The sequence below is a fragment of the Natator depressus genome, chromosome 3 (genome assembly GCF_965152275.1).
Source record: "Natator depressus isolate rNatDep1 chromosome 3, rNatDep2.hap1, whole genome shotgun sequence".
NCBI lineage: Eukaryota > Metazoa > Chordata > Testudines > Cheloniidae > Natator > Natator depressus.
Genome location: NC_134236.1, coordinates 69996479 through 70008597, shown reverse-complemented (window position 1 = coordinate 70008597; position 12119 = coordinate 69996479). Strand labels below are relative to the sequence as shown.

Genomic DNA, 12119 nt, shown 5'->3' with positions numbered 1-12119 from the left:
CCTATCCTGAAGGACGACCCATCACTCTCACAGATCTTGGGAGACAGGCCAGTCCTTGCTTACAGACAGACAGTCCCCGAACCTGAAGCAAATACTCACCAACAACCGCACACCACACAACAGAATCACTAACCCAGGAACCTATCCTTGCAACAAAGCCTGTTGCCAATTGTGTCCACATATCTATTCAGGGGACACCATCATAGGGCCTAATCACATCAGCCACACCATCAGGGACTCATTCACCTGCACATCTACCAATGTGATATATGCCATCATGTGCCGGCAATGCCCCTCTGCCATGTACATTGGCCAAACTGGACAGTCTCGACACAAAAGAATAAATGGATACAAATCAGACATCAAGAATTGTAACATTCAAAAACCAGTAGGAGAGCACTTCAATCTCCCTGGACACTCAACAACAGACTTAAAAGTGGCCAGTCTTCAACAAAAAAAACCTTCAAAAACAACACTTAAATGAGAAACTGCAGCACTAGAATTAATTTGCAAACTTGATATCATCAAATTAGGCCTGAATAAAGATTGGGAGTGGCTGGGTCACTGCAAAAAGTAATTTCCCCTCGATTGATACTCACACCTTCTTGTGAACTGTTAGGAATGGCCCAGATCCACCCTGATTGAATTGGCCTCGTTAGCACTGACCTCCCACTTGGTAAGGCAACTGCCATCTTTTCATGTGCTGTATATTTATATCTGCCCACTGTATTTTTCTAATGCCTACACTAACTCACAGTATGCTAAATGTTTACTACGTTAGTGTTAGCAATAAAATGACTGCTGCAAGACAATGACACTCCAGATCATCCATGGATGGAAACAGCATATATCCAGTTATAGCTGAACATACTGTAATCACAAGGTGTTAAATCAATGGGAGCAGTTAGTACGTGTAATAAACAAATGGAAACATTTGTCAGTTTTTATTTGATGTCAAGAAAAGGAAGGATGACTTTGGGCCAGATTTCCTTTTCTGAATAGAAGCCACTATAAAAGCTTGAAATACGGATATTAAAGCCACTTAAGCCCTGATCCTGCAATCAGACCCACGCTGACAGACTCCCTCTATCTCTGTGGAGCCACAATGACTTCATGAGGACTTTACACAGGCATCAAGGTCATCTTCACAGATCCAGTTGCAGGATCAGGCCTTCGTGAGGAAATCACACCTTCTTGTCAACTGTTTGAAATGGGCCATCCTGATCATCACTACAAAAGGTTTTTTCCCCCTGCTGATAATAACCCACCTTAATTGATTGGTCTCCTTACAGTTGGTATGGCAACACCCATTTTTTCATGTTCTCTGTGTATATATATATCTTCCTACTGTATTTTCCACTGCATGCATCTGATGAAGTGGGTTTTAGCCCACAAAAGCTTATGCCCAAATAAATGTGTTAGTCTCTAAGGTGCCACAAGTACTCAGGGGTTTTTTCCTCCAAAATTATGTTACTATTTCAACATTGCAGATAGTAAAGCCTCACTCTGTCATGTCCCTGGCGTAAAACAAACACTTTAATATTAAACATCAACTGGCTCCAAGCTCACTCCCATCCAAACACATACTTATAACATCCAGCCGGAAAACCTCCCTCACAGTTCATATCAACCTTTGATTTTGTTCCATGCCTCCAAGCAGCCTAAATCACATCCCAAACCAAACACAGCTATGACTGATGCAAACTCCTGAAAATAGGGGCTTTCATAATGAGAGGGGCTGATAAAACATGGTGTAGTAGCCAATACTACATCTACAGCACAGAGTATTTGCCAGAGAAAGGGGATCACCCAACTATGTTCCTGCGGGGCTGGAGGGCGTAGATGGGTGTCTAGCTACGGTGAAGAGACACCTTTCTGTCCTGACTGCCTGTTTACAAGGAGCACCCCGGGGGCTGCAGTCGCAGAGGAAGGAGAGTGGGGCCCAATCCTGCAGTCCTCCTGACTCAACTCCAACTCCCCCTCGAGCCACTGGGAGCGGGGCTCGAATCACTACTGCGGAACTTGGCCCCCGGGGGAGTCGAGACCGCGTTCTCCCTGCGACACGGAAACTAACTCCCGCCTTCCCCAAGGCAGGGACGCGGCTCTCCGGCCGCTGTCCCGGGGAGGGGAAGGAGCCAGCCTAGCTGCTCCTCACTCTCCAGGTCGGGCTGAGGGAGGGACCGAGCCGCTGCTGCATTAACGCCCAGCGCCCCCACGCCCTCCGCTTGTTTACAAGCGAGGACCAAGTCCCGTGCAAAGGAGGGCGTGGGGGGGAGGAGCGGGGGGATTAGGCTGCAGTCCAGCTCCGTTAGTAGAAGGGTAATTCAGACACCTGACGAGCTAACAGGGCCACCACACGTTGGTCTCTCAGCCCAGCCCCTGCTGGGGAAAGGGTGGGTCACTCTTAGCGAGTAAATGGATGGGGGGGGGCACACACCCACAAAAGCCCTACCTTTTCCTCTGGCTCCCGGGATCCGGCGGCGCACTAGCCCCGCCTGCGTGTCCAGTGCGGCCAGGCCGTGCAAGGGGGGGTTCCTGCTGCTCCTCCAGCCTCCCCGCGCCTTCCTAGGGGACCTCTCCGCTTGCTCCTCGCAGCTCCCCCGGGACGGCGTGAAGTTCCTGCGAGCTCTTGCTCAGATTCCCTCCGCAGGTAACTAGCCCGCCCCCCCTTGCTTTCTGCAGCAGCGACACCCAGCGGCCGTAGCGGGCAGGGACAAAGGCCGCCGCAGAGGGTGGGTAGGAGCGAGGCGGCTCTTAATGACTTGCGGGGAGGAAAAGAGGGGACCCATTGACGACAACCATGGCTTGGAGGGAGGAGGGGGGGCGAGAAGAGAAGTGCCATTTCAACAGAAAAAAGTGTTGAGAAACCCTTCTATTTCCCAACCAGCTAAACCCACCACCCCAGACTTATAACAGACAATCTGCAGCTATGTCTACACTGGCACACATGGACACAGTTACCAGACCAGTGTACATGCTCATGCATGCTCCCCATACACACATATGCTGTGCTGGTGTCCTGTAGTGCATTAGTCACTCCACGCTGTGGGGATTAGCTCTGCCAGGCCAACACCTCTTCCTACAATTGCACTCAGTCACTCTCCTTGGGACTCAACTGCTCCCCCTTCATGGCTTGGCCCACCAGCCAGCTCACTGTAGTTTCCCCTTTGTGGGGGTGGGGGCAATGCTTTCTCATAGTCTCTCAGGACCCACTGTCTCAGGCAGTCATCTCATTCACTGCTCCTTAAGTGTGCCACTTCCCCAGGGACTGGCAGAGGTACCCAGCCCAGGGATCCTACAACAAGCAATCAAGGTCTGCACAATCCTGAACCTTGCTGGTGTACCTAGGGTGACCAGATGTCCCAATTTTATAGGGACAGTCCCAATATTTGGTTTTTTTTCTCATATAGGCACCTATTACCCCCCACCTCCATCCCAATTTTTCACACTTGCTATTTGGTCACCCTAGGTGTACCCCTGGGCTGCTTCCTATCTTTCTCCCCCCACTGCTATAATCTCACACTGTGCTGTTCACTGCTACTGTGCTTTATACAGGCCCCTCCTATTCCTGTCCAGCTGAGCCTTGTCCCTAATTAGTCCCCACTCCCTGGCTCCTCCCCCCCAGGTGCAGTATAGCTGCCTAATTGGCCCACCGGGCCACCTTAACCCCTTCAGGCCTTGTGTGGGGTGGATACCCCATTGCAGCTGAACACAGGCATAATGCTGTGTACACACATATACCTAACATCCACACTGCACTGTTGTTATGCAATGTTAGCGCTACCATTTCAGGAGTGATATCCCAGGTTTTGTGTGTCACAGGGAGACACTTTAGGAACTAGTTTGTTGTGTATTGTTTGTACTGTCCCCCACCTTCACACATTGGTCAATGGTAGTTCCTGATCACATCGCCCCTCACTGTTATTCCCTGCCAAACTGGGTGGAAGACATGGAGCAATGGGATGATGATGTGGTTCTGCTCCTGCTCCTTGTCATGGGACAAATGGTTATGTAGTGGAGTAGGCAATCAGCAAGATGCTGGACAGAATTTGGACAGATTTTTATGACATGTTGAAGATGGCTGACTTGGAGGGTCAATGACAATTCATTCAGCTCATATGGTACAGATATAGTAAATGCTGATATTGCCACAATCTGCTCTTGGATGGATCATCTCTGGATACAAGAGAACCAGTATGGGGTCATGGATCACAGAGTTTTGGAAACCTGGGGTGATCAGCAGTGGCTTCAGAACTTCCAAATGAGGAAAGAGATCTTCCTGGAGCTGTGTGAGGAGCTTGTGCCAAACTCCCAGTGCCAGAACATTTGATTCAGGGAAGACAAGACATATCTGTGCAGGAGCAGGTTGCTACTGCCCTTTGGAAGCTGGCAATACCAGACAGGTAAATGTCCATTGCAAACCACGTGGGGACTGGAAAATCCACTGTCAGCATTGTGGTTGTGCAGGTTTGTGAGGTAGTTAGAACTGTGATCTACCTATGGGTAGTTGGAATAAGCAAAGTTGCAGAAATAGTAGCTGGATTTGAGGAGATGAGGTTTCTGAACTATTCTGGCCTATCAATGGCACACACATCCCAATACTTTGTTCACCAAGAAGGGCAAGTGAGTATGTGAACCAAAGAGGTTACTATTTGCTCATTCTTCAAGTTTAGTGGACAGATTTAGAGGCAGATTCATGAACATTAACGTGGGAAACATTGGAGAGGTTCATGAAGCCAAGATGTTGAAGAGATCAGGATTGTACTTGAAGAAGGGACTTTATTCCACAGAAAGAATATGGTTCTCTACAGTGTGTCTGTACCAATTGTTATTTTTGGGGACACTGCATACCCATTCCTGCCTTGGCTCATTAAACTGTACCCCCAACATCATTTACCCTGGAAAAAGAGACTTCAGTTACAAGCTCAGTAGCTGCAAAATAGTCAAGGAGCATGCTGAAATCTTGTTGGCACTTCCTATTCTGTCTGGCTGCCAGTGTGGACAACGCTGTTTGTATAATCATTGCATGCTCCACATTCCATAACATTTGTGAGAGTAAAGAGGAGTGCTTCTGTCCTGAGTGGGTTTAGAACAAGTCTGGTTTACAAACTCTGTGCACACTGGTCTTGGTCCCCGGCGGGCAAGGGAAATCAGGAATGCCAGATGTGCCATCTCGGCACAGCAAGGAGACAGAAGATGATATATTCCCATGCTGAGGGACATCTTTACACATTGTTCAGCTGCTAGAAAAGCATGTGATGGAACATTGGCATGCACAAAGGGGCTACATACTTTATGTTCAGCAGCATCCTGGGTGGCAGCAGGAGAAGGAAGAGGAGGTGGCGGTTTACAGACAGTGCAGTGGCCTTGGAAGCAGGCAGACCCTGAACTCATTTGGCTACCAGTTCTATGAGCCTCTCCATTAGGGAATGCTCCTGTTCCTTGTGGGCATCGTCCTGTTCCTTATGATGTAGCTCCTGTGCTGTTAATTGGTTCATCAGTGTCTCTTCCTGCTGAAGAGCCCAATCCTCCCATGCCTTGAGAAACTAAGACTGCTCCTAGTTCCTCTTGTCTATCCCTATGAGCCGCTCTTCCAGTGTCCTTCTCCATCTGCCTCCACTGTGTGGGGGGTGCTGCTCCTGTCCTCCTGGCAGAATGGCGGAGCTGGGGTGGGAAGAGGTAGGGCGGGGGTAATGGCTTGGCAAAAGGGGTGGAGTGGGGGCAGGGTCTGGAGCGGAGCAGGGGTCGAGTACCTCCCCAGCAATTCAGTAAGTCGGTGCCTATGAGCTACCATATGTAAGGTGACAGTAATATAAGGGGTGGTGGGGTAGAAGCACCAAAACTGTAATCTTCCAAGGGACAAAAGACAACTGGTACTAACTTTAGACACACAACTATGTTTTCTACTGTTGTTCCATCCTCAACCAGGACCTTTCTAAACCTGACCCTTCCCTTCCCCCTGTGCGGCCCTAGGACCAACACTAATTGACTGCTGGCCAAAAAATACACCAACACAGGGGCACAATGATTGTTCATTAATAATCTATTTTTCAGACATAGCTTCTACCAAATGCATATTAGTCAATCATCAGAAATCAATAAAATCATTGATCTATAAGCCATGTCTTTCTCAGGGACCATTTTGAGGTGGAGAAGAGCAGGAGTTGGGCTTAATATCAGGAATTTATAGAATCATAATTACATAGAATAGCCCATCAACTTCAATGGGACTACTCACATGACTTAAACGCATTTTCAAGATCAGAACTTACATGAATTAAAATACTGAAGTAACACAAACATTAAAAACAAATTTTTGTGATAGTTGATTTCTCTTTTTTATTTATTTTACATATAATTCTGTGTATATATCATTCCAATATAACTAAAATGGTTTACAACCTTGCTTATATGCACACTACATAGTTCACCCCTAAAATGTCTGTTTCTCCCTATTGTTCAGGAAAGATTTCACAACAGAGGTTTGTATTGTGAAGACTTGTGTTAGTAAGACTTTGTAATTTTCCAAAATATACTACAGCACTCTCTGAAGTTCAGTATCATAATTAAATTACAATTGTTAAAATAAAGAACATTTTCTTGTTATTTTTATTTGCCTGTTCACTAAGGCCCCAATCCTTCTTCTTTTGATGGGAATTATATCTTACTCATTAATGTATAAAATACAATACTCTTAGGCGCCAACTTAATGGAACTAGAACTATTCACACATCACTAAAAGTTAAGCACTTGTGTCAGTGTTTGCAGGATCAGGCCCATATTTTGGCAGTCCTGGATCATAAGCATGGATGAAATTAACACCTCACAGAAGTAGGTCCTTTTGACCTACTTAGCATCCACTGGAATCAATGGTTTCAATGAAGTGAGCTGTAGCTCACGAAAGCTTAAACTCAAATAAATTGGTTAGTCTCTAAGGTGCCACAAGTACTCCTTTTCTTTTTGGAATCAATGGGAGTTTTGTCACTGAGTTCAACATGAGCAGAATTAGGCTTGTCTCAGTCTTGCAAATTTACATATGTGCATAAGCATGTGAGCTCTCTTAAACTCCATTGACTGAATGGGACTGTTTGTATGTTTAAAGTTATAGTTACCCCTTTTGGCCTAAGCAGTCAGCTGATTTGGGGGTGGGTTGCAAGTTTTTTTAATTAGGGAGAGAAATCAATGCTGGAATTAGGTATTTCTTTGATGCAATGCTGTTTATGTACCAAGAATGCCTGTTTCCCTGAACACAGAAGAAACCAAACATCAGGAGACAGTTTCTTTATTCACAGTTCCAAGTCTCTTTCAAAAAGAAAAGGAGTACTAGTGGCACCTTAGAGACTAACCAATTTATTTGGGCATAAGCTTTCGTGAGCTACAGCTCACTTCATCGGATGCATTCAGTGGAAAATACAGTGAGGAGATTTATATTTCATGTTCTGTGTGCGTATAAATCTCCTCACTGTATTTTCCACTGAATGTATCCGATGAAGTGAGCTGTAGCTCACGAAAGCTTATGCTCAAATAAATTGGTTAGTCTCTAAGGTGCCACTAGTACTCCTTTTCTTTTTGCGAATACACACTAACACGGCTGCTACTCTGAAGTCTCTTTCAAGCTCTCTCTCTCAGCTTTTTCTCAGGGTCACGCGACAACTTCTTCCTTGGATATCAACTGGGCTTCCTTTCTGCTTTCTCTGTCTGTATCTGTGTATTTTTTTGCTCTCTCTACACACACACACACACATACACACACACACATGCAACAAATTAAGAGTCTTTCTCCATTTGTATTTAGAGACCTACGTCCAAATTTCCCCATGACTCTGTTCCAAGTGGTGTAGTCATCTCCAATGCAAGCATTGAAGTCACTCAGTAATAGGAGGTTTCAGAGTAACAGCCGTGTTAGTCTGTATTCGCAAAAAGAAAAGGAGTACTTGTGGCACCTTAGAGACTAACCAATTTATTTGAGCATAAGCTTTCGTGAGCTACAGCTTATGCGCAAGTGAATTGGTTAGTCTCTAAGGTGCCACAAGTACTCCTTTTCTTTTTTCAGTAATAAGATTTTGTCATTATTTAGTATGTTTCTTAGAGTGTCACTCAACTCGCTGTAGAACTGAGTCTTCATTTCTTCAGAAGCAAGTAGTGTTGGGGCATAGGTGCTTGTTATTGTCAGAAAGTTGTTGTGGGACAATATTATCTGCAATGTCATTAGGAGCTCAGATATTGATATAGGTTGCTGTGGTAGTTTATTAGTGATGGAGTTCGCTATTGCGAAACCTACCCTGTGTAGGCTGATGTTTTGATCTGCCTTGTAGCCTGACCAGTAGAAAGTGTATTCTTTTTCTCATTTAATCTAGTCTCAAATAAGGCAGCAATATATATTTGATACCTGTATACCTCTTTTGATACAATTGCAGTTCTTCTATGGGCTCAATTTTCCTTTGAGCCAAGTAGTGTGAGAACGATCCAGCATCCAATTGTCAGTTTCTGTCCATTTTAAAAATTGTTTCTCCCACTTAAAATGGAGATCCTGATGATTGTGGGAAACCAGCCAGGAGTCAGTGAGAGGTGAGCCCTTTTTACCCCCAACTTTTATAGGGGCCTCCTTGGATTGAGGTAGGTGGGGCCTGGTTGCCTAAGTAGGACCTCATGTTCCCATCGCAGAGCGAGCATCATGCAACCATCACACCTAGACTGCTCATGTGGAGATTGTTGACTACCAGCTTTTAGCTTCTCAGGCCTAGCAGCACTGCCCAGGAAACTCACGCCATGAGTCTTTTTGTAAGGGTTTGATGAATGATGATGGGAGAACTGTTGGTACCTGTAGATTGTCCACACAGAATAGTTTAACGTGCAACCTGTGGTGCATAGTAGCTGGATGCACGCTCTCAGATACCGCAACCTTTACCCAGTGGAGAGCCAAGGCTCGAAGGCTGAAGGGTGCTGCGTCTGCCCCGCAGTGCTTGCTAGTTCATCTATAAGGCTCCTGCCATTGTCTAAAGAGTGTCCTCTGCCAGGCACCTGAGGTATGATGGCCGTTAATCCATATTAGAATTCTTCTGCCCATTTGAGCCCTAACTGTTCACCCTGCTGCTGATGAAAGGTGTACACCTAGATTCACCAGTCCAAGATCTAGATACTGGACGATTAGCCCAGATGAGGACCTATAGGAAAGGCAGGCGTAGACTTGAGGTGAGGCTCTAGGTGGGAGATTTTCCCTTATGCTGCTATGGCACTATGGTACCACTAATTAACATAAGTATGTCTGTGCCTTCATGTTTGAGTGCCCATGTGTATAAATGGGTGAGCCTCTGAATATGCATTGCTGTGCATGTGTGAATTAGTAGATGTAGATTTTTTAAAAAATATGTGAAAACTAGCTTCCACTAGTGTGTACATCAATAATTTTGTGTGTGTGTGTTGTGCATGTGTTACAATAGATATCTTTCTCTGTAAGTACAGTCTATAACTGCGAGTATACAACATACCAGGGCCTGTATGTGTTCCTGCATATGTGTGAATGCCAAAGTGTATGGGTCTAAGAGCCCATCTGTAAATGACAGAGTGTATGACAGTAGGCACAGAATGGCAAAGACTATGTGGGAACAATGTGGGGTATGCTGGATGGGTGGGTGGCTGGCCTGGGGGATGGCTCCACATGCACAGTACCCGTCTGTAAATGACAGGGGATAGTGTGAGTGGCCTGCGAAACAGCTTGCTGTGCAGTGTGGCAGTGCCCATCAGGGCTGTGCTTACCCATATGCAAACTACGCAGCTGTGTAGGGCACCCCAAATTTCCTGGTGCCCTACGCAGCTGCGTGCTGCTCCAGTGGCCAGCCCGATCCCCCGGCCTGCTGAGCTGCCCAAGAAAGCTGCCCCCGCCCCTGCTCTGCCTCTTCCACAAAGCCCCTGCCCCTGCTCCGCCCCCGTCCCGCCTCTTCCCACCCCTGCTCCACCCCAGCTCCGCCCCCACTCCACCCCTTCCCCTGAGCTACATCCCGGGGGACTGCAGCAGGGGTTGGGTGTGCCCTACACTCACCAGGCAGCAGGAAGTGGAGCGACCTGGCCCCAGCCCGCTTTGCTGGCGCTCAGCTGTGCCGCCAGTGAGTGCTGGAGGGCGGTTGCCCCCTGACCCCCAAGGCTGGGAGCCAGGGGAGCAGAGTGGAGCAGGTTGGGCCCAGGTCACTCCACTTCCTGCTGCCTTGTGAGTGTAGGGTTGGGCCTGCCCTGCAATCACCAGGCGGCAGGAAGTGGAGTGACCTGGCCCCAACCCACTCTGCTGGCTCGTGCTGGGGGGCGGTTCCCCCTTGCCCCCCAAGCCTGCTCCTGCTCCCCCTTCCCCCCGCGGAGGCCTGGGGCCAGTCACCCCCCTCCCCCGCGGGGGGACTGCGTAGGGCACCACAATGTCTAGGGATGGCCCTGGTGCCAAGTCTGAATGATGGGGGTAGGCTATGTGAATGGGTGGTCTGGGGCATGACTTGGTGTGCAGTGTGCCCGTGCCTGTCTGTGAGTTCTGATGGGGGGTGGGGGGGGAGGCTGTGGGTGTGACTGGCCTGGGGCACAGCTCAGTGTGCAGGGTGTGGCAGTGCCTGTCTGTGAGTGAGGGGGGGAGGCTGTGTGACTGGCCTGGGGCACAGCTCAGTGTGGCAGTGACTGTGAGTGATGGGGGGAGGCTGTGAGTGTGACTGGCCTGGGGCACAGCTCAGTGTGGCAGTGACTGTGAGTGATGGGGGAGGCTGTGAGTGTGACTGGCCTGGGGCACAGCTCAGTGTGGCAGTGACTGTGAGTGATGGGGGGAGGCTGTGAGTGTGACTGGCCTGGGGCACAGCTCAGTGTGACAGTGACTGTGAGTGATGGGGGAGGCTGTGAGTGTGACTGGCTACCGCCTGGGGCACAGCTCGCTGGGGCACTGCCTGTCTGTGAGTGACGGGGGCGGGAGGAGTGGGTGTGACTGGGCCGGCTCGGCGCGCAAGTGTGGCAGTGCCCCTGTGCCAGCGCCGGGGGCTGGGCGGAGTGCGTGGCCCTGCCGGAGCCGTGTGCCGCTGCAGGGTGCACGGCCCTGCCCTGCGTGTGCAGAGCGTGGCGGCGGTGCCTGTGTGAGTGAGTGACCGCCCGGCTGTGTCAGGTGACTCGGGTCACGCAGTCTCTCTCGCTCGCTCCTCTGGGAGGGCGCGGGGCTCTGGCTGGCTGCTCCAGTCGCAGCACCGCCCGGGCCGAGACCTGCGGGGAAGGGATCGAATCGGAACCTCCCGCGGCAGCGGCGGGGGGCGGCCGCGATGAACCAGGTGCCGAGGAAGCCGCAGGAGGAGGAGGAGGAGGAGGAGGAGGAAGATGAGCTTGTTGGGCTCGCGGACTACGGGGATGGGGCCGAGTCCTTCTCGGATGGAGACCCGGAGACCGGCGCCGACGAAGCGTGTGAGTGCCCCGCCGTGCTGGGGAGGGCAGCGCCGCCGCCGCGCCAAGCCTGCGGGGCCGGGAGCGGACCCGGTGCTGGGGGGGGGAGGGGCTGGCACTGTGGGGTGAGGCAAGGCAGGGGCTGGCTGTGTGGGGTGGGGAAGGGGCTGGCACTGTGGGTACGGGGGGATGAGGCAAGGCAGGGGCTGGCTGTGTGGGGTGGGGAAGGGGCTGGCACTGCGGGTACGGGGGGATGAGGCAAGGCAGGGGCTGGCTGTGTGGGGCATGGGCTGGGATGACTGGCTCTCTCGGGAGGGCACGGGGCAGGCACTATGGCAATGAGGGACTGCGTCTGGGTGTGGGGGAACAGGGAATGGGGCAGGGCTGGGGCTGGTTTTATGGGGATGGGGAGGAGCTGGCTCTGGATGCGGGGATAGGATAAAGGCATGCACTGACTGGAGAGCGGGTAGGGGCTAGGGAGACTGGACTGGCTCTGTGGGGAGGGGGGACTGGCTCTGGGTGTAGGGGGATGGGCCAAGGTAGGGTCTGAGTGTGGGGCGAGGGAGAAGAGGCTGGCTCTTTGGGAATGGGGGAGGCCCTGGCCCTGAGGATGGGATAAAGGAAGGGGTTGGCTGGGTGGGTGTGGGATGGGACAGGATTGGTGATGGGGGGGGGGTATAGGATGGGGTTAGGGCAGGGGTAAGCAAACGTTTTGGCCTGAGGGC

General features: G+C 50.2%; 2 protein-coding genes across 3 annotated transcripts in view; one reads left to right on the top strand and one right to left on the bottom strand.

Moving 5' to 3' along the window:
• Positions 1-2587, bottom strand: part of ANKRD6 (ankyrin repeat domain 6) — a 157997-nt gene extending 155410 nt beyond the window's left edge. The window contains exon 1 of one of the 2 annotated variants that reach the window (XM_074948105.1): positions 2453-2587. The gene's annotated coding sequence lies outside the window, so the exon portion shown is untranslated. The remainder of the gene's footprint in view (positions 1-2452) is intronic. The other variant, XM_074948109.1, reaches the window with a different exon arrangement.
• Positions 2588-10973: 8386 nt separating this feature from the next.
• Positions 10974-12119, top strand: part of RRAGD (Ras related GTP binding D) — a 30813-nt gene continuing 29667 nt past the window's right edge. The window contains exon 1 of the mRNA XM_074946876.1: positions 10974-11415. Coding sequence (XP_074802977.1) covers positions 11277-11415 — 139 coding nt within the window. The 5' untranslated portion in view covers positions 10974-11276. The remainder of the gene's footprint in view (positions 11416-12119) is intronic.